This window comes from Salvelinus namaycush, chromosome 17 (assembly GCF_016432855.1).
Source record: "Salvelinus namaycush isolate Seneca chromosome 17, SaNama_1.0, whole genome shotgun sequence".
NCBI classification, from domain to species: Eukaryota; Metazoa; Chordata; class Actinopteri; order Salmoniformes; family Salmonidae; genus Salvelinus; species Salvelinus namaycush.
Window position 1 is genome coordinate 36258509 of NC_052323.1, and position 21588 is coordinate 36280096.

General features: G+C 48.9%; 2 protein-coding genes across 4 annotated transcripts; one reads left to right on the plus strand and one right to left on the minus strand.

Moving 5' to 3' along the window:
* Nucleotides 1-275: 275 nt before the first annotated feature.
* Nucleotides 276-16146, minus strand: LOC120062571 (FAS-associated factor 2). Of its 3 annotated transcripts, none has more exons than XM_039012644.1 (11): nucleotides 15600-16146; nucleotides 14526-14594; nucleotides 14103-14237; nucleotides 13770-13846; nucleotides 13531-13669; nucleotides 10437-10522; nucleotides 10062-10153; nucleotides 8537-8714; nucleotides 7749-7920; nucleotides 7414-7557; nucleotides 276-1016 (listed from the first exon to the last, which is right to left on the minus strand). In XM_039012644.1, the coding sequence occupies exons 1-11, from the start codon at nucleotides 15615-15617 to the stop codon at nucleotides 834-836; spliced, it is 1293 nt and encodes a 430-aa protein (XP_038868572.1). In that variant the 5' UTR covers nucleotides 15618-16146; the 3' UTR covers nucleotides 276-833. The 3 variants fall into 3 exon arrangements, with proteins under 3 accessions (XP_038868572.1, XP_038868571.1, XP_038868573.1); XM_039012643.1 differs by lacking the exon at nucleotides 15600-16146 and adding an exon at nucleotides 15248-15496; XM_039012645.1 differs by lacking the exon at nucleotides 15600-16146 and adding an exon at nucleotides 15316-15493.
* A 930-nt stretch (nucleotides 16147-17076) lies between these two features.
* On the plus strand, nucleotides 17077-18973 carry LOC120062572 (HIG1 domain family member 2A-like). The gene is made up of 2 exons (XM_039012646.1): nucleotides 17077-17315; nucleotides 18163-18973. Exons 1-2 carry the CDS (start codon nucleotides 17135-17137, stop codon nucleotides 18324-18326), a joined length of 345 nt encoding a protein of 114 aa, XP_038868574.1. The 5' UTR covers nucleotides 17077-17134; the 3' UTR covers nucleotides 18327-18973.
* Nucleotides 18974-21588: the final 2615 nt, after the last annotated feature.

Genomic DNA, 21588 nt, shown 5'->3' on the forward strand with positions numbered 1-21588 from the left:
ACCACGTTAAGTCACTGAGCTCTTCAGTAAGGCCAATGTTTGTCTATGGAGATTGCATGGCTTTGTGCTCGATGCTCAAAATAGCTGAATTTGAAGGGATATCCACATACTTTTGGCCATGTGTATTTATTCAGATTAGCATAATACTTGTTTTCCCACATATCTACAAAAACGTTAAAAACTGACAATGCTTCAAGGTTAGCAGAGATTCTGGGAGGAAGGCTGAGATTTATCCGACCAAGAGAGCTGGGGAAAAGAGCACTGACAGCCAGGAATATTATCAAAACCATCACAACGTTTTAAAATGTTTCATTTATAGTTGTTGGAAAATGACATCTTAAACATGACCAGCCCGTTCTGATGTTACAGGAGAAATAGGCATCTATGAAATCACCACAGGCAGACTGTTATACTAGAGATAGGTAAAAGCCACATGCTGAAAGCTGTGGCCCTCTTCTTGTTGAACTGTGTTGTCGTTCTAAACCGCAGGCAGTACGGAAACTCAATCCTCGCTTGTTTGTTCGTCTCAGGACAATTACATTATAGAGAGTCAACTTTGATTGAATAATGAATAATAAAAATTAAAAAAAACGGTGCTTTTTCAGCCTTGTTCTTTAAATATCCAACGTATGTACAAGGAGTTAACATGTCTCCTTTTAAAACAGTATCAGGGCTGGCGGGTTGGCTAAATTATTTAGGGTCAGAGTTTTTGTTTCATTATTTCAGACAGTGACCCCTAGTGCACAACGGCCATTAAAAAAAAAAAAATGGGGGCTAGAAACAAGGTAAAAACAGAACAGCTGATTTGCTCATGTTGGAGGGTTAGCTAGGTGTCAATCGTCCGTCAGGTCCTGAACAAAGAGGACCTCGGAACGGCTGAGGCCGGCCTCTTTCAGGCTGGGGGGGTTGGGCTGCTCCTCCGTGGGAAGGCAGGGCAGAACACGGCGGGGGAAGTTGGTAACTAACTGGAATTTCTCCGGGGTCTCCTTCAACGAGAACAGGAAGTCGTATATTACCTGGAGAAACAGAGGGAGAGATGTTTTGTTGTTGTTGTCAAGGCCATAAGTTCCATTGGTATTTGCCAGGGCAGTTTAATCAGACTGTTACAAATGACACGACACGTAGAAGAGCGACTAGGCGTTTGCTGTGTAGAACTGGGAGTCAAGGCTCCACTGGTAGTCAACAGTTAAAGCTACCACCTGTAAGTTAACTAGAGCAGCGCCGTGTTCGTACGGTCAGACTGTCTTACCGAGCAGAGCCGCGTTCGTACGGTCAGACTGTCTTACCGAGCAGAGCCGCGTTCGTACGGTCAGACTGTCTTACCGAGCAGAGCCGCGTTCGTACGGTCAGACTGTCTTACCGAGCAGAGCCGCGTTCGTACGGTCAGACTGTCTTACCGAGCAGAGCCGCGTTCGTACGGTCAGACTGTCTTACCGAGCAGAGCCGCGTTCGTACGGTCAGACTGTCTTACCGAGCAGAGCCGCGTTCGTACGGTCAGACTGTCTTACCGAGCAGAGCCGCGTTCGTACGGTCAGACTGTCTTACCGAGCAGAGCCGCGTTCGTACGGTCAGACTGTCTTACCGAGCAGAGCCGCGTTCGTACGGTCAGACTGTGTCTTACCGAGCAGAGCCGCGTTCGTACGGTCAGACTGTCTTACCGAGCAGAGCCGCGTTCGTACGGTCAGACTGTCTTACCGAGCAGAGCCGCGTTCGTACGGTCAGACTGTCTTACCGAGCAGAGCCGCGTTCGTACGGTCAGACTGTCTTACCGAGCAGAGCCGCGTTCGTACGGTCAGACTGTCTTACCGAGCAGAGCCGCGTTCGTACGGTCAGACTGTCTTACCGAGCAGAGCCGCGTTCGTACGGTCAGACTGTCTCACCGAGCAGAGCCGTGTTCGTACGGTCAGACTGTCTTACCGAGCAGAGCCGCGTTCGTACGGTCAGACAGTCTTACCGAGCAGAGCCGTGTTCGTACGGTCAGACTGTCTTACCGAGCAGAGCCGCGTTCGTACGGTCAGACTGGTCTTACCGAGCAGAGCCGCGTTCGTACGGTCAGACTGTCTTACCGAGCAGAGCCGCGTTCGTACGGTCAGACTGTCTTACCGAGCAGAGCCGCGTTCGTACGGTCAGACTGGTCTTACCGAGCAGAGCCGCGTTCGTACGGTCAGACTGTCTTACCGAGCAGAGCCGCGTTCGTACGGTCAGACTGTCTTACCGAGCAGAGCCGCGTTCGTACGGTCAGACTGTCTTACCGAGCAGAGCCGCGTTCGTACGGTCAGACTGTCTCACCGAGCAGAGCCGCGTTCGTACGGTCAGACTGTCTTACCGAGCAGAGCCGCGTTCGTACGGTCAGACTGTCTCACCGAGCAGAGCCGCGTTCGTACGGTCAGACTGTCTTACCGAGCAGAGCCGCGTTCGTACGGTCAGACTGTCTTACCGAGCAGAGCCGCGTTCGTACGGTCAGACAGTCTTACCGAGCAGAGCCGCGTTCGTACGGTCAGACAGTCTTACCGAGCAGAGCCGCGTTCGTACGGTCAGACTGTCTTACCGAGCAGAGCCGCGTTCGTACGGTCAGACTGTCTTACCGAGCAGAGCCGCGTTCGTACGGTCAGACTGTCTTACCGAGCAGAGCCGCGTTCGTACGGTCAGACTGTCTTACCGAGCAGAGCCGCGTTCGTACGGTCAGACTGTCTTACCGAGCAGAGCCGCGTTCGTACGGTCAGACTGTCTTACCGAGCAGAGCCGCGTTCGTACGGTCAGACTGTCTTACAGAGCAGAGCCGCGTTCGTACGGTCAGACTGTCTTACCGAGCAGAGCCGCGTTCGTACGGTCAGACTGTCTTACCGAGCAGAGCCGCGTTCGTACGGTCAGACTGTCTTACCGAGCAGAGCCGCGTTCGTACGGTCAGACTGTCTTACCGAGCAGAGCCGCGTTCGTACGGTCAGACTGTCTTACCGAGCAGAGCCGCGTTCGTACGGTCAGACTGTCTTACCGAGCAGAGCCGCGTTCGTACGGTCAGACTGTCTTACCGAGCAGAGCCGCGTTCGTACGGTCAGACATGTCTTACCGAGCAGAGCCGCGTTCGTACGGTCAGACTGTCTTACCGAGCAGAGCCGCGTTCGTACGGTCAGACTGTCTTACCGAGCAGAGCCGCGTTCGTACGGTCAGACTGTCTTACCGAGCAGAGCCGCGTTCGTACGGTCAGACTGTCTTACCGAGCAGAGCCGCGTTCGTACGGTCAGACTGTCTTACCGAGCAGAGCCGCGTTCGTACGGTCAGACTGTCTTACCGAGCAGAGCCGCGTTCGTACGGTCAGACTGTCTTACCGAGCAGAGCCGCGTTCGTACGGTCAGACTGTCTTACCGAGCAGAGCCGCGTTCGTACGGTCAGACTGTCTTACCGAGCAGAGCCGCGTTCGTACGGTCAGACTGTCTTACCGAGCAGAGCCGCGTTCGTACGGTCAGACTGTCTTACCGAGCAGAGCCGCGTTCGTACGGTCAGACTGTCTTACCGAGCAGAGCCGCGTTCGTACGGTCAGACTGTCTTACCGAGCAGAGCCGCGTTCGTACGGTCAGACTGTCTTACCGAGCAGAGCCGCGTTCGTACGGTCAGACTGTCTTACCGAGCAGAGCCGCGTTCGTACGGTCAGACTGTCTTACCGAGCAGAGCCGCGTTCGTACGGTCAGACTGTCTTACCGAGCAGAGCCGCGTTCGTACGGTCAGACTGTCTTACCGAGCAGAGCCGCGTTCGTACGGTCAGACTGTCTTACCGAGCAGAGCCGCGTTCGTACGGTCAGACTGTCTTACCGAGCAGAGCCGCGTTCGTACGGTCAGACTGTCTTACCGAGCAGAGCCGCGTTCGTACGGTCAGACTGTCTTACCGAGCAGAGCCGCGTTCGTACGGTCAGACTGTCTTACCGAGCAGAGCCGCGTTCGTACGGTCAGACTGTCTTACCGAGCAGAGCCGCGTTCGTACGGTCAGACTGTCTTACCGAGCAGAGCCGCGTTCGTACGGTCAGACTGTCTTACCGAGCAGAGCCGCGTTCGTACGGTCAGACATGTCTTACCGAGCAGAGCCGCGTTCGTACGGTCAGACTGTCTTACCGAGCAGAGCCGCGTTCGTACGGTCAGACTGTCTTACCGAGCAGAGCCGCGTTCGTACGGTCAGACTGTCTTACCGAGCAGAGCCGCGTTCGTACGGTCAGACTGTCTTACCGAGCAGAGCCGCGTTCGTACGGTCAGACTGTCTTACCGAGCAGAGCCGCGTTCGTACGGTCGTACGGTCAGACTGTCTTACCGAGCAGAGCCGCGTTCGTACGGTCAGACTGTCTTACCGAGCAGAGCCGTGTTCGTACGGTCAGACTGTCTTACCGAGCAGAGCCGCGTTCGTACGGTCAGACTGTCTTACAGAGCAGAGCCGCGTTCGTACGGTCAGACTGTCTTACCGAGCAGAGCCGCGTTCGTACGGTCAGACTGTCTTACCGAGCAGAGCCGCGTTCGTACGGTCAGACTGTCTTACCGAGCAGAGCCGCGTTCGTACGGTCAGACTGTCTTACCGAGCAGAGCCGCGTTCGTACGGTCAGACTGTCTTACCGAGCAGAGCCGCGTTCGTACGGTCAGACTGTCTTACCGAGCAGAGCCGCGTTCGTACGGTCAGACAGTCTTACCGAGCAGAGCCGCGTTCGTACGGTCAGACTGTCTTACCGAGCAGAGCCGCGTTCGTACGGTCAGACAGTCTTACCGAGCAGAGCCGCGTTCGTACGGTCAGACTGTCTTACCGAGCAGAGCCGTGTTCGTACGGTCAGACAGTCTTACCGAGCAGAGCCGCGTTCGTACGGTCAGACTGTCTTACCGAGCAGAGCCGCGTTCGTACGGTCAGACAGTCTTACCGAGCAGAGCCGCGTTCGTACGGTCAGACTGTCTTACCGAGCAGAGCCGTGTTCGTACGGTCAGACTGTCTTACCGAGCAGAGCCGCGTTCGTACGGTCAGACTGTCTTACCGAGCAGAGCCGCGTTCGTACGGTCAGACTGTCTTACCGAGCAGAGCCGCGTTCGTACGGTCAGACTGTCTTACAGAGCAGAGCCGCGTTCGTACGGTCAGACTGTCTCTTACCGAGCAGAGCCGCGTTCGTACGGTCAGACTGTCTTACCGAGCAGAGCCGCGTTCGTACGGTCAGACTGTCTTACCGAGCAGAGCCGCGTTCGTACGGTCAGACTGTCTTACCGAGCAGAGCCGCGTTCGTACGGTCAGACTGTCTTACCGAGCAGAGCCGCGTTCGTACGGTCAGACTGTCTTACCGAGCAGAGCCGCGTTCGTACGGTCAGACTGTCTTACCGAGCAGAGCCGCGTTCGTACGGTCAGACTGTCTTACCGAGCAGAGCCGCGTTCGTACGGTCAGACTGTCTTACCGAGCAGAGCCGCGTTCGTACGGTCAGACTGTCTTACCGAGCAGAGCCGCGTTCGTACGGTCAGACTGTCTTACCGAGCAGAGCCGCGTTCGTACGGTCAGACTGTCTTACCGAGCAGAGCCGCGTTCGTACGGTCAGACTGTCTTACCGAGCAGAGCCGCGTTCGTACGGTCAGACTGTCTTACCGAGCAGAGCCGCGTTCGTACGGTCAGACTGTCTTACCGAGCAGAGCCGCGTTCGTACGGTCAGACTGTCTTACCGAGCAGAGCCGCGTTCGTACGGTCAGACTGTCTTACCGAGCAGAGCCGCGTTCGTACGGTCAGACTGTCTTACCGAGCAGAGCCGCGTTCGTACGGTCAGACTGTCTTACCGAGCAGAGCCGCGTTCGTACGGTCAGACTGTCTTACCGAGCAGAGCCGCGTTCGTACGGTCAGACTGTCTTACCGAGCAGAGCCGCGTTCGTACGGTCAGACTGTCTTACCGAGCAGAGCCGCGTTCGTACGGTCAGACTGTCTTACCGAGCAGAGCCGCGTTCGTACGGTCAGACTGTCTTACCGAGCAGAGCCGCGTTCGTACGGTCAGACTGTCTTACCGAGCAGAGCCGCGTTCGTACGGTCAGACTGTCTTACCGAGCAGAGCCGCGTTCGTACGGTCAGACTGTCTTACCGAGCAGAGCCGCGTTCGTACGGTCAGACTGTCTTACCGAGCAGAGCCGCGTTCGTACGGTCAGACTGTCTCACCGAGCAGAGCCGCGTTCGTACGGTCAGACTGTCTCACCGAGCAGAGCCGTGTTCGTACGGTCAGACTGTCTCACCGAGCAGAGCCGCGTTCGTACGGTCAGACTGTCTTACCGAGCAGAGCCGCGTTCGTACGGTCAGACTGTCTCACCGAGCAGAGCCGCGTTCGTACGGTCAGACTGTCTCACCGAGCAGAGCCGCGTTCGTACGGTCAGACTGTCTTACCGAGCAGAGCCGCGTTCGTACGGTCAGACAGTCTTACCGAGCAGAGCCGCGTTCGTACGGTCAGACTGTCTTACAGAGCAGAGCCGCGTTCGTACGGTCAGACTGTCTCTTACCGAGCAGAGCCGCGTTCGTACGGTCAGACTGTCTTACCGAGCAGAGCCGCGTTCGTACGGTCAGACTGTCTTACCGAGCAGAGCCGCGTTCGTACGGTCAGACTGTCTTACCGAGCAGAGCCGCGTTCGTACGGTCAGACTGTCTTACCGAGCAGAGCCGCGTTCGTACGGTCAGACTGTCTTACCGAGCAGAGCCGCGTTCGTACGGTCAGACTGTCTTACCGAGCAGAGCCGCGTTCGTACGGTCAGACTGTCTTACCGAGCAGAGCCGCGTTCGTACGGTCAGACTGTCTTACCGAGCAGAGCCGCGTTCGTACGGTCAGACTGTCTTACCGAGCAGAGCCGCGTTCGTACGGTCAGACTGTCTTACCGAGCAGAGCCGCGTTCGTACGGTCAGACTGTCTCTTACCGAGCAGAGCCGCGTTCGTACGGTCAGACTGTCTTACCGAGCAGAGCCGCGTTCGTACGGTCAGACTGTCTTACCGAGCAGAGCCGCGTTCGTACGGTCAGACTGTCTTACCGAGCAGAGCCGTGTTCGTACGGTCAGACTGTCTTACCGAGCAGAGCCGCGTTCGTACGGTCAGACTGTCTTACCGAGCAGAGCCGCGTTCGTACGGTCAGACTGTCTTACCGAGCAGAGCCGTGTTCGTACGGTCAGACTGTCTTACCGAGCAGAGCCGCGTTCGTACGGTCAGACTGTCTTACCGAGCAGAGCCGCGTTCGTACGGTCAGACTGTCTTACCGAGCAGAGCCGCGTTCGTACGGTCAGACTGTCTTACCGAGCAGAGCCGTGTTCGTACGGTCAGACAGTCTTACCGAGCAGAGCCGCGTTCGTACGGTCAGACAGTCTTACCGAGCAGAGCCGCGTTCGTACGGTCAGACAGTCTTACCGAGCAGAGCCGTGTTCGTACGGTCAGACTGTGTCTTACCGTCAGAGACTGCTGGAAGAGGAACCGCCTCTCTACTCTGGTGTCGTTAGGCAGTTTGAAAACTATCTTGACGCTGTCGGGGTCGTCTGCTGGGGGCTCGGGGGGAAGACATTCTGACTTGCGCTCCTTCTCTTCGTCCAGCGTCTTTAAAAAAAAAAAAGTATAAAAATAACATAATTATTTAGCCACAGTCAAACTGGCAACAACAAAGGATTAAAAAACATTTTAAATGTAGTCAGAGAGAGAAGTCAGAGAGGACAGACTGAGCGTGAGTGAGGAGACAAAAAGATTGATAAGACAGAGAAAGAGGACAGACAGTATCAAAGTGTCCTCACCCTCCTCCTCCTCTCCTCGGCCAGGACGGTCTGCCGGACCTTCTCCTCCTCCGCCTGAACCTTGTCCTGCTCCTCCCTCTTCCTCCGGTCCTTCTCCTGGTCGGCTCTCAGCGACTCCAGGTAGGCCTCGTCCTGCTGCGCCCGCAACACCTGCGTCTGGTTCCTCTCCTCCCTGGAACACCCCCCCCCCCCCCCACACACACACACACACACACACACACGTTCCATTAACCCAGTTTCTGAGGTCTAATTCAAATTCCAGACACACTACATCTCCAGGACGAGAGACGGACGTCACCACACTACATCTCCAGGACCAGAGACGGACGTACGGGAGACGTCACCACACTACATCTCCAGGACCAGAGACGGACGTACGGGAGACGTCACCACACTACATCTCCAGGACCAGAGACGGACGTACGGGAGACGTCACCACACTACATCTCCAGGACCAGAGACGGACGTACGGGAGACGTCACCACACTACATCTCCAGGACCAGAGACGGACGTACGGGAGACGTCACCACACTACATCTCCAGGACCAGAGACGGACGTACGGGAGACGTCACCACACTACATCTCCAGGACCGGACAACATCTCCACATTATTTTTCATATAAGTAAAATAAGCATTCAAACCTGGGTTTCATATACAAAAAACGATTCACGTACTTTTTGAGTTTGTCTGAAGTGCCAGATGGCCTGCTATTGGAAACCACAGATCTGCAATCAGTCCATGTCAGTCCCTTACTGTTCAGACATCAGGTAGGATCAGTCCCTTACCGTTCCAAGCGTTCAGACATCAGGTAGGTCTGGTTGGCCTCCATGATGAAGGTGAGCTGATTGAGGAGGTCCTCTGATTGGATGAGCCCCTCCAGACGTCCCACCACCGTCATCTTACGGTCCTTCAGCATGATCATGGCCAGGAAGGGGAAAGTGTTCTCACGCAGCGCCTGGGACACTGAGGTACAGACACACACCAAACACAGATTAAAACAACACTGAAATAAAGAGATTCCTCCTCATATCTTAGGGGACTGACGAAAAATCATCCTAAATTCCCAGCACGGATGACTGACTTTTATCTTTAACCTTATTTAAAACCAGTTATGGACAGGGGGCAGCATTTCCACTTTGAACGAATTGCGTACCCAAACGGAATTTCCTCCTACTCTGCCCCAGAAGGTAATACATGCATATTATTATTACTATTGTATAGAAAACACTCTGAAGTTTCTAAAACTGTTTGAATTATGTCTGTAAGTATAACAGAACTCATTTGGCAGACAAAAACCTGAGAAGACTTCCAAACAGGAAGTGAGAACTCGATTTTCAAAACAGTGCCAAATGACACCCCATATAGTTATGGATAAGCAAACACTTCCTAGGGCTTCCACTAGATGTCACCGTCTTTAGATTTTGGTTATATGATTCTACTATAAAGGAGGGGCTCATAGGAGCTATTTTACTGAGTGGTCGTCAGAAACTTTCAGTCTCGAAGGTAAGTGCATATTTATAGTGTTTTTGTAGCTTCTGTTGACGCCAAAATGGCGACTATTTCTTTGGCTGGATTGTGCTCTGAGCGCCGTTCTCAGATTATTCTTTTTCCGTAAAGTTTATTTTGAAATCTGACACAGCGGTTGCATAGAGGATAAGTTTATCTTTAATTATGTGAATAACACTTGCATCTTTTATCAATGTTTATTATGAGTATTATGAGCAAAATCACCGGATGTTTTGGAATCAAAACATTACTGCACGTAATGCGCTAATGTAAACTGAGATTTTTTAAATATATATATATATATATATGCACATTATCGAACAAAACATAAATGTATTGTATAACATGATGTCATATGACTCATCTGATGAAGATGTTCAAAGGTTAGTGATTAATTTTATCTCTATTTGTGGGTTTTGTGAAAGCTATCTTTGCTGTGAAAAAATGTCTGTGCTTTTTTGGATTTGGTGGTGAGCTAACATAAATATATGTTGTGTTTTCGCTGTAAAACATTTTAAAAATCGGACACGTTGGCTGGATTCACAAGATGTTTATCTTTCATTTGCTGTATTGGACTTGTTAATGTGTGAAAGTTAAATATTTCTAAAAAATATTTTTGAATTTCACGCGCTGCCTTTTCAGCAGAATGGGCGAGAAAGGTTAACCAGATCAGACTGACTGAGAACACATCCTCATTTACAGCAACGAGTAAAATAATTAGGCCAGTTCCTCTTTGTAGAATGTATCTCCAGCTCTAGGAGATCTAGGTAGTGAAGACAGCATGCAAGAGTAGACGATGTGTACCTCTGTATCCCTCAGGCCTGCTGGTGGAACAGGCCCAGAACAGCATCCGGGTGTTGAGGAAGGTCATGACCTCCTCTGTACATAACGTGGAGCTGGAGGAAGATGGAAACAGAAACACATGAATATAAACCAGGGGAAAATATCAAATCATTTATACTAATAACGAAGAGGGGGAAGACATGAATAATACCAAGCATGCCACAGATATGGAAACGAGCAAGGAATACCTCCCATCCAATCGACTGAATAAATATTCAAACCAACAGAAGCGGAATTCTAACTAGATAAAACAAACTCCCTCAAAAAAGGGGTTTTGTTCTGTTTGTGTATGTTGGCCTCGTGTAAATGGATCATATGTTGTGTTATGGGACCTACCGACAGAACTGGTCTGTATCCTGGTTGTCCTCTCCATGGAGGTAAACTAACAAGTAGCGAAGCTCACGTTTGGCATCATTCAATGCCTACAGGGGGGGAAACAAACATAACATATAACACTACCAGCTATCAACCAAGTTACACAGACAGTTGAAGTCGGAAGTTTACATACACTTAAGTTGGGGTCATTAAAACTCGTTTTTTCAAACACTCCACAAATTTCTTGTTAACAAACTATAGTTTTGGCAAGTCAGTCAGGACATCTACTTTGTGCATGACACAAGTCATTTTTCCATCAATTGTTTACAGATTATTTCACTGTATCACAATTCCAGTGGGTCAGAAGTTTACATACACTAAGTTGACTGTGCCTTTAAACAGCTTAGAAAAATCCAGAGAAAGATGTCATGGCTTTAGAAGCTTCTGATAGGCTAATTGACATCATTTGAGTCAATTGGAGGTGTACCTGTGGATGTATTTCAAGGCCTACCTTCAAACTCAGTCTTTGCTTGAAATCATGGGAAAATCAAAAGAAATCAGCCAAGACTTCAGAAAAAAATTGTAGACCTCCACAAGTCTGGTTCATCCTTGGGAGCAATTTCCAAACGCCTGAAGGTACCACGTTCATCTGTACAAACAATAGTACGCAAGTATAAACACCATGAGACCACGCAGCCGTCATACCTCTCAGGAAGGAGACGCGTTCTGTCTCCTAGAGATGAACGTACTTTGGTGCGAAAAGTGCAAATCAATCCCAGAACAGCAGCAAAGGACCTTGTGAAGATGCTGGAGGAAATAGGTACAAAAGTATCTATATCCACAGTAAAACGAGTCCTATATCGACATAACCTGAAAGGCCGCTCAGCAAGGAAAAAGCCACTGCTCCAAAACCGCCATTAAAAAGCCAGACTACGGTTTGCAACTGCACATGGGGACAACGATTGTACTTTTTACAGAAATATCCTCTGGTCTGATGAAACAAAAATAGAACTGTTTGGCCACAATGACCATTGTTATGTTTGGAGGAAAAAGGGGGAGGCTTGCAAGCCGAAGAACAACATCCCAACCATGAAGCACAGGGGTGGCAGCATCATGTTGTGGGGGTGCTTTGCTGCAGGAGGGACTGGTGCACTTCACAAAATAGATGGCATCATCAGGAAGGAAAATTATGTGGATATATTGAAGCAACATCAAGACATCAGTCAGGAAGTTAAAGCTTGGTCGCAAATGGGTCTTCCAAATGGACAATGACCCCAAGCATACTTCCAAAGTTGTGGAAAAATGGCTTAAGGACAACAAAGTCAAGATATTGGAGTGGCCATCACAAAGCCCTGACCTCAATCCTATAGAAAACTTGTGGGCAGAACTGAAAAAGCATGTGCGAGCAAGGAGGCCTACAAACCTGACTCAGTTACACCAGCTCTGTCAGGAGGAATGGGCCAAAATTCACCCAACTTATTGTGGGAAGCTCGTGGAAGGCTACCCAAAACATTTCACTCAAATAAAACAATTTAAAAGGCAATGCTACTAAATACCAATTGAGTGCATGTAAACTTCTGACCCACTGGGAATGTGATAAAAGAAATAAAAGCTGAAATAATTAATTCTCTACTATTATTCTGACATTTCACATTCTTAAAATAAAGTGGTGATCCTAACTGACCTAAGACAGGGAATTTTTACTCGGATTAAATGTCAGGAATTGTGAAAAACGGAGTTTAAATATATTTGGCTAAGGTATATGTAAACTTCCGACTTCAACTGTACATCATATGTACACACACACAAGTATGAGGATACCCCTTCAAATTAGTGGATTTGGCCACACCTATTGCTGACAGGTGTATAAAAATCAAGCACACAGCCATGCGATCTCCATAGACAAACATTGGCAGTAGAATGGCCTTACTGAAGAGCTCAGTGACTTTCAACATGACACCGTCATAGGATGCCACCTTTCCAACAAGTCAGTTCGTCAAATTTCTGCCCTGCTAGAACTGCCCTGGTCAACTGTAAGTGCTGTTATTGTGAAGTGGAAACGTCTAGAAGTAACAACGGCTCAGCTGCGAAGTGGTAGGCCACACAAGCTGAACGGGAACGCCAAGTGCTGAAGCGCGTAGCAATCATCTGTCCACGACAGCAATTCTCACTACCGAGTCCCAAACTGCCTCTGGAAGCAACGTCAGCACAAGAACTGTTAGTTGGGAGCTTCATGAAATGGGTTTCCACGGCCGAGCAGCAGCACACAATGATCACCATCATGCACAATGCCAAGCGTCAGCTGAGGTGGTGTTTAGCTCGCCCCCATTGGACGCTGGAGCAGTGAAAACGCGTTCTCTGGAGTGATGAATCATGCTTCACGGACTAATCTGAATGCTACCTGCCCCAATGCATAGCGCCAACTGTAAAGTTTGGTGGAGGAGGAATAATGATCTGGGGCTGTTTTTCATGGTTCGGGCTAGGCCCCTTAGTTCCAGTGAAGGGAAATCTTAACGCTACAGCATACAATGACATTCTAGACGATTCTGTGCTTCCAACTTTGTGGCAACAGTTTGGGGAAGGCCCTTTCCTGTTTCAGCATGACAATGTCCTGTGCAAAAAGCGAGTTCCATACAGAAATGGTTTATAGAGATCGGTGTGGAAGAACTTGACTGGCCTGGAACGCTGACTGTGAGCCGGGACTAATCGCCCAACATCAGTGCCCGTCCTCACTAATGCTCTTGTGGCTGAATGGAAGCAAGTCCCCGCAGTAATGAACCAACATCTAGTGGAAAGCCTTCCCAGAAGAGTGGAGGCTGTTATAGCAGCAAACGGGGTCCAACTCCATATTAACGTTCATGATTTCAGAATGAGATGTTGGACGAGCAGGTGTGCACATACACTACATCAACAAAAGTATGTTCTAAATGGATTGAACCTATATGGATTCTGGAACATCCGCTTCCTTAAAACCATTTAGTCGGTTGTTCAATAAAATAAAACTTGGCGTGTGTCAACTTTTTGCGTTCCAATATACTTCTTGTGGATGGTCAAGGTACTATACTAGTATCCCAAATTGAGATTGAAACTGGACTGGGGAACCTGAGTAACACACCTGGCTATATGTTCCCTGGTAAAACACTGGATGCGATCGACCGTACTTCTCTTCAAAACTATGGATGAAGGAGACAACGTCACCCACGGGGTCTGTGACGCGTCCACGAGGGTCTGGCCTGACCCACCGCAGGGCAAACCTGGGGAGGAGGAACCAATCAGTCACCTTTATATAGAAACGTCAGGCAGCTCATGTTTATAAAGGGAAACTGATGGCCAAATACAGTTTCTTTGTATTACCTAAATATGTCCAGAAGTGTGTAATATGTCAATCTGAAAGGTAGCATTATCATGTAGTAACTCCATCCTATTAATCCCTGAAAAAGTAAGAAAAAGACCAGATGACACATGATGATCAGAACAGTGGAAAGATTCAATGAGAATACTACAGCTGTCAGCTGGATGATTTCAGTTATGGACTTGATTTCTGTAAGCAGAAGGTTGCCCCACGGTGTATGCGAATGTCATATTGCAGAGTCTACCTTTAAAGTTGAGATGCAAGAACAATTTACCAGTGACATATGAGCAAAGAGAAGAACACACGAAAGAGAGAAAGAGAATCTGTGTACGTACTCTGGGTTGTGGCCTGGAGACGATATAACTATACACTCTGTGGTCTGCTGTGTTGACCTGTAAGGGTCTGGACGGCGGAGGGTTAAACACACTAGGAACTCCTTCCTGCTCGTTCAGTCTGTCCTGCACCGCAGCCTGGGAACACACACACACACACACACACACACACATTATCCATTTGATCTCAACTTGGACAGCACAGGAAGACTAAACCATGACCATTTCAAAGAGCAGAGATCATGATGAATTTAAGGCAACATTTGTCACATGATATATATTACTGCACTGTATGTAACTCATTCATAACAGTGCAACCACTGAGAAATTATTGTGCATGATGTCCTGTGTATTTTGTGGTCTTCAGGGCCCATATCAACAACAACAAAAGAGCCATTCATGTATTATGGGGTTGACAGTTCTTACCTCGATGTTCCAATTGTGTTGTTCTAATGTGCGACGACATTGGTCCATAGACTCCAAACCTGTCAAGTCCTGAAATCAAATCCAGAAATCATTAGTCTCAGATCTAACACTAGTGTACACGGGACTGGACCAATCTCCAATTGATAGGTGAGAATGTACAGATGGTAGGTTCAACGAATTTATTCAGGACATTTCCATATCTTGGGTCTGGATGAAACAGAGGGGGCCTTACTAGGAACTACCCTGTCATGTGCCATAACAGTTGTGTCTGATGATCACTCTCAAACCATCTTCCAGCGAACAGTTTAACTAAGTAACGTTAGCTTTGTTGACCTAGCTAGCCAACTGTCGTTAGCCTAGCTAGCTAACGTTAGTTGTAAGTAGCTAAGACAAGTCCTGCAAGATAACTGAAGTTCAAAAATGTATTTTCTAATTCACCATACACTGATTGAAGTTTGCTGATGTGATTCTTTGGGGGAATTGTCGGGAACGGACAAGCAATTCAAGACAATAGTTTGTAGAGAAAATAATTGGTGTGTTGTTAGATAACGTTAACTGGTTAGTTAGTTAACCGAGGCGCTAGGGGTATCGAAATTATATTGTCAAAAAGCAGTTTTACACTCATAACGTGATTTATATTAAACCATTTCCATCGTATATCTAAACATACATTAATATGGAGTTATATATAAACTACTGTAAGCCGAATAAAGGTTGACGACCTGAAATTGAAGGAGTTTTTCAGTCTGCGCCTGAGATAAATCCTGCACCTCTGGCGCCGCCATCTTACCTCGCCAATAGTTACTTGCAGTTTGCAAACGATTCGTTCTTCTTCTTCTATGATATAATGGCAATCCGCAAACCAACGTTAAAGGTGCATGCCGCCACCTACTGTGCTGGAGTGTGTGGTCAATCACGGTTTACAACATTTCTAAATCCTCCTACCTTTAACTCAGTACGTCTGAGAAAATAAAAAAAAAGAGCCCTACTCACTTCTAATAGACCCTTCCCCATCCCCCAAATGCCTTCCAAACCCCTCCAACCTCAATCTGTCCCTCTCTTCAACATACTTACAACAATATAACAACACATGCTCCACTCCAGACATGAACCAATTCACATGCTTGCCAACCAGATGTAATGACGAGTTCAATGTTCAATGTCCTAAGCGCAATCGAGCAAACACCACTTCGTCTTTTCTAATCTGACCTTTGAATCTTGGTCCACCGACCTTTCTTTGTAGGGCATATAAATGCCGGTGCTCAGAGTCCTATCTCTTCTGCCACACATCTATCAAAATGGCTCTGATCTTACATTTGGCCTCACCTCTACCCAGAGGAACATTCATATCAATTATATCTAGTTTCAAGGCTCTTTTAGCTAACTGGTCTACAATTTCATTCCCTTCCACACCCGAATGTGCTGGGACCCAGCAGAATCTCACTACTACACACATTCTCTCAATTCTCCATGATAACATTGATACCTCCAATAGTAGGTCACTCCTATTAGATTGACCAGATGATAAACTATTCAATACAGACAGAGAATATGAGCATATAATAATTCTAACAGGTTGTAGTGTAACCGGTGTGAAATGGCTAGCTAGTTAGCGGGGTGTGCGCTAATAGCGTTTCAATCGGTGACGTCACTCGCTTTGAGACCTTGAAGTAGTTGTTCCCCTTGCTCTGCAAGGGCCGCGGCTTTTGTGGAGCGATGGGTAACGATGCTTCGAGGGTGGCTGTTGTCTATGTGTGCAGAGGGTCCCTGGTACGAGCACAGGTAGGGGCGAGGAGAGGGACGGAAGCGATACTGTTACATACGTCCTCCACCCACTGGAGGGCAACTATTATCGGTAACAGCTCAACTGAGTATACTTTCCTTTTGTCTACCAAGGTTAGATCAACAACAGGATCTGGGAGTAACCATGGAGGAACATCCCCTATCACCACAGAAGGGCCAACCTCCAACTCCCTCAAACCACTCTCATCAGCAAGCTTTCCAACTGTCTAACCAAAACCACTACCTTGTCTACTAGTATATTCCCAACAGTCATCTAGAACAGTAGCAGTGGGATGGTCAACCTCACAGCCTTTCAACCCAATAAACTAAACGGGATTAACAATGGGGTCCATAAAGTGCTGAAGGAGTCTGGCCTCAAATATCTGGTTCTTGTTCACTGTGTGTGCCACTCTCTGCAGCTCGCTCATATGTAGTTCTAAACATATTTAGGGTGTTTTTTTACTCTCTTTTTGTCTCTCCTACGACGTTATTCCTCTCTCCTACAGCGTCCATCACAATTACATATTTACACATGGACAATTATGAAAATTCAGCGATGACGTCATTTCGCGACTTTTAGGACAGGCAATAACTACTTTCCTTACAAAAAATATCAATAATAATAATAATAATTATTTGTATTATTGATATTTTTTGTATGTTTGTTAATACCTGTGTTTGGTGTGCTAGACATGTTTGATGTAGCAATGTAAGTAGATTTTTATATTATGAATAAAAAAAGAGCTACTTTCCTTACTGAGGAGTTGGCAACACTGCCTCCCTCTGTACCTAGTAACCGTAGCTCCGTGAACAGACACTCTGCAAACATGGCAGCTGCCGCTACCCCGGTTGTCCCTGAACAGTCAGCGACAACCACCCATTTACCAATGCTCGACATATCCAAGCCCCCCGTTATAGAAGGATTTACACCGCTATCGCGACCCAGAGAAGAGACGTTTCAGGAGAAGTTTATGAGGAAGTCGAAGGAGAACCCGTTCGTCCCTATAGGTCAGTTACGTAAGCGGTACTGTAACTCTATTGAACATTGTCCAATGTCCACAGCTATACCTAGTCGGCTTCAATACATACGGTTACTAAATTAGATGTTTCATGCATAGAATAGACTGTCATTTGGTCATTCACTTACGACCAAGAGACAACACTGTTGTAGCTAGTTAGCTAACTATGTTAACTCGTTTGCTAGCTAGCAGGGGAACAGCATACAATCAACTTAACCGCTAATTTGGTAACTTTACAGCCAGCTACAGTTTTTTTTAATAAGATGTGTCATGCACAGTGTCCTTGTGGACCCCACACACTAAAAGGCGTCAACATTGATTATTTGATTGGAACATAGCCGAGTGTTCCAAGCCCCGTTATGAAACATTACAAGGGTATGGCCCTTGTAATGCCCTTTGTCAAGGAATTTCATAAAACAAAACATGTATTATAAGGGTAAACTAGTGCAATTAATGGGTCATACACTGGGTGCCAGACTACACAGGTTAGTAACTGTCAGTGTAACATAGTTAGGTATTGGACATTTATGTGAATATAACATCGGACACTACAACACATTGGGCGTGCTCTCCGTAGCTCTTTCCCCTGTGGTTACAGAATGAATTGCATACACAATCAGGCCTAAAATATCTTAAGATTTACACCAGTCAGGGTGCTTGTTCTTTTACAGTACAATGGACTGTACACCTTTAGACCCTCCTCTTCAGTCTTCCAAAACAAAACAGAGAAGCATTGAGACCACTGTGAAACAAAATGGAAGTTACTGAATGTGCCTCCCTTCACATCAGCTATTTTCAGACCGTTTATGGAAAACCTAATTGTTTTCTCCTCTCAGGTTGTCTCGGTACAGCTGGAGCGTTGATGTACGGTCTCCGAGCCTTCAAACAAGGCAAGACCCGGCAGTCCCAGCTCCTGATGAGAGGACGTATCTTCGCACAAGGCTTCACTGTAGTCGCTATCATCTTCGGCGTGTTCACCACAGCACTGAAGAAGAACTGAGCAGCAGCAGGGTTGTATTCATTACTGCAAAACCTTTTTTTTTTTGCAACGGGAAATAACTAAAACATATTAGTATTAAAACTTATTAGACAAGTTCAGGTAGTCCCTCCTTGTTTCAGACCGTTTTCTAGCGTTCGGTGGCTAGTGAATACGACCCAGGCCTTTTGGAACCTCCCGCCAGTTTATCCTCGCCTTGGAGACTTGGACAGAACCGTGGTGGGAAATGTTTGAATATGTAGAAAGACTAACAGAACAGATATTTAAAAAAGGGCCAATCAACTGTTTTTTTTCTCTCTCTCTCCTTTTTCTGGACTTCCTTAACTGTGCTTTGGGCCGATCCAGTCAAATGAAATGTACACTCTGTTCTGCAGATGGTAAATCAAGCAGGGCACAGACTGCCTTGAGTTTTTAAAACATAATTGTGTAACTATATAATGTGCAATGCAGCCATCCACATATGTAGACACACAGCCAACCCACTACCACTTGCTTATCTGTTAAGAGATCCACCTCTGTAATACAGAGAATTATTACAAGATTCAGAACCACCTTTTTAGCACCATGTATTGTCAGTTCCACTAGCCATGTATTAGCCATATCAAGTAAAACACAGAGTCCTGTCCCTTTAATAAAAATGTAAAAATGCATATTTTGTGTGCTGTAATACTTGAGAGAAAGATGGCACATCTGGCTCTTAGAACCAATATAGTGAATAAGGGGTGTTGTAGGGACCGGTGAAAAAGGGGTGTTGTAGGGACCGGTGAATAAGGGGTGTAGTAGGGACCGGTGAATAAGGGGTGTTGTAGGGACCGGTGAATAAGGGGTGTTGTAGGGACCGGTGAATAAGGGGTGTTGTAGGGACCGGTGAATAAGGGGTGTTGTAGGGACCGGTGAATAAGGGGTGTTGTAGGGACCGGTGAATAAGGGGTGTTGTAGGGACCGGTGAATAAGGGGTGTTGTAGGGACCGGTGAATAAGGGGTGTTGTAGGGACCGGTGAATAAGGGGTGTTGTAGGGACCGGTGAATAAGGGGTGTTGTAGGGACCGGTGAATAAGGGGTGTTGTAGGGACCGGTGAATAAGGGGTGTTGTAGGGACCGGTGAATAAGGGGTGTTGTAGGGACCGGTGAATAAGGGGTGTTGTAGGGACCGGTGAATAAGGGGTGTTGTAGGGACCGGTGAATAAGGGGTGTTGTAGGGACCGGTGAATAAGGGGTGTTGTAGGGACCGGTGAATAAGGGGTGTAGTAGGGACCGGTGAATAAGGGGTGTTGTAGGGACCGGTGAATAAGGGGTGTTGTAGGGACCGGTGAATAAGGGGTGTTGTAGGGACCGGTGAATAAGGGGTGTTGTAGGGACCGGTGAATAAGGGGTGTTGTAGGGACCGGTGAATAAGGGGTGTTGTAGGGACCGGTGAATAAGGGGTGTAGTAGGGACCGGTGAATAAGGGGTGTTGTAGGGACCGGTGAATAAGGGGTGTTGTAGGGACCGGTGAATAAGGGGTGTTGTAGGGACCGGTGAATAAGGGGTGTTGTAGGGACCGGTGAATAAGGGGTGTAGTAGGAACCGGTGAATAAGGGGTGTTGTAGGAACCGGTGAATAAGGGGTGTTGTAGGGACCGGTGAATAAGGGGTGTTGTAGGGACCGGTGAATAAGGGGTGTTGTAGGGACCGGTGAATAAGGGGTGTTGTAGGGACCGGTGAATAAGGGGTGTTGTAGGGACCGGTGAATAGGGGGTGTTGTAGGGACCGGTGAATAAGGGGTGTTGTAGGGACCGGTGAATAAGGGGTGTTGTAGGGACCGGTGAATAAGGGGTGTTGTAGGGACCGGTGAATAAGGGGTGTTGTAGGGACCGGTGAATAAGGGGTGTTGTAGGGACCGGTGAATAAGGGGTGTTGTAGGGACCGGTGAATAAGGGGTGTTGTAGGAACCGGTGAATAAGGGGTGTTGTAGGGACCGGTGAATAAGGGGTGTTGTAGGGACCGGTGAATAAGGGGTGTTGTAGGGACCGGTGAATAAGGGGTGTTGTAGGGACCAGTGAATAAGGGGTGTAGTAGGGACCGGTGAATAAGGGGTGTTGTAGGGACCGGTGAATAAGGGGTGTTGTAGGGACCGGTGAATAAGGGGTGTAGTAGGGACCGGTGAATAAGGGGTGTTGTAGGGACCGGTGAATAAGGGGTGTTGTAGGAACCGGTGAATAAGGGGTGTTGTAGGGACCGGTGAATAAGGGGTGTTGTAGGGACCGGTGAATAAGGGGTGTTGTAGGGACCGGTGAATAAGGGGTGTTGTAGGGACCGGTGAATAAGGGGTGTTGTAGGGACCGGTGAATAGGGGGTGTTGTAGGGACCGGTGAATAAGGGGTGTTGTAGGGACCGGTGAATAAGGGGTGTTGTAGGGACCGGTGAATAAGGGGTGTTGTAGGGACCGGTGAATAAGGGGTGTTGTAGGGACCGGTGAATAAGGGGTGTTGTAGGGACCGGTGAATAAGGGGTGTTGTAGGGACCGGTGAATAAGGGGTGTTGTAGGGACCGGTGAATAGGGGGTGTTGTAGGGACCGGTGAATAAGGGGTGTTGTAGGGACCGGTGAATAAGGGGTGTTGTAGGGACCGGTGAATAAGGGGTGTTGTAGGGACCGGTGAATAAGGGGTGTTGTAGGGACCGGTGAATAAGGGGTGTTGTAGGGACCGGTGAATAAGGGGTGTTGTAGGGACCGGTGAATAAGGGGTGTTGTAGGGACCGGTGAATAAGGGGTGTTGTAGGGACCGGTGAATAAGGGGTGTTGTAGGGACCGGTGAATAAGGGGTGTTGTAGGGACCGGTGAATAAGGGGTGTTGTAGGGACCGGTGAATAAGGGGTGTTGTAGGGACCGGTGAATAAGGGGTGTTGTAGGGACCGGTGAATAAGGGGTGTTGTAGGGACCGGTGAATAAGGGGTGTTGTAGGGACCGGTGAATAAGGGGTGTTGTAGGGACCGGTGAATAAGGGGTGTAGTAGGGACCGGTGAATAAGGGGTGTTGTAGGGACCGGTGAATAAGGGGTGTTGTAGGGACCGGTGAATAAGGGGTGTTGTAGGGACCGGTGAATAAGGGGTGTAGTAGGGACCGGTGAATAAGGGGTGTTGTAGGGACCGGTGAATAAGGGGTGTTGTAGGAACCGGTGAATAAGGGGTGTTGTAGGGACCGGTGAATAAGGGGTGTTGTAGGGACCGGTGAATAAGGGGTGTTGTAGGGACCGGTGAATAAGGGGTGTTGTAGGGACCGGTGAAT

Coding starts and splice junctions, on each gene's coding strand:
- LOC120062571 (XM_039012643.1), bottom strand. CDS start 15,310: ATGGCGGCGCCAGAGGTGCAGGATTTATCTCAGGCGCAGACTGAAAAA. Junction 13,670..13,769: donor ACACTTCTGGACATATTTAG/GTAATACAAAGA, acceptor CCTCCTCCCCAG/GTTTGCCCTGCGGTGGGTCA. Junction 1,017..7,413: donor TCTTCCAGCAGTCTCTGACG/GTAAGACACAGT, acceptor CTGTTTCTCCAG/GTAATATACGACTTCCTGTT.
- LOC120062572 (XM_039012646.1), top strand. CDS start 17,135: ATGGCAGCTGCCGCTACCCCGGTTGTCCCTGAACAGTCAGCGACAACC. Junction 17,316..18,162: donor GAACCCGTTCGTCCCTATAG/GTCAGTTACGTA, acceptor TTCTCCTCTCAG/GTTGTCTCGGTACAGCTGGA.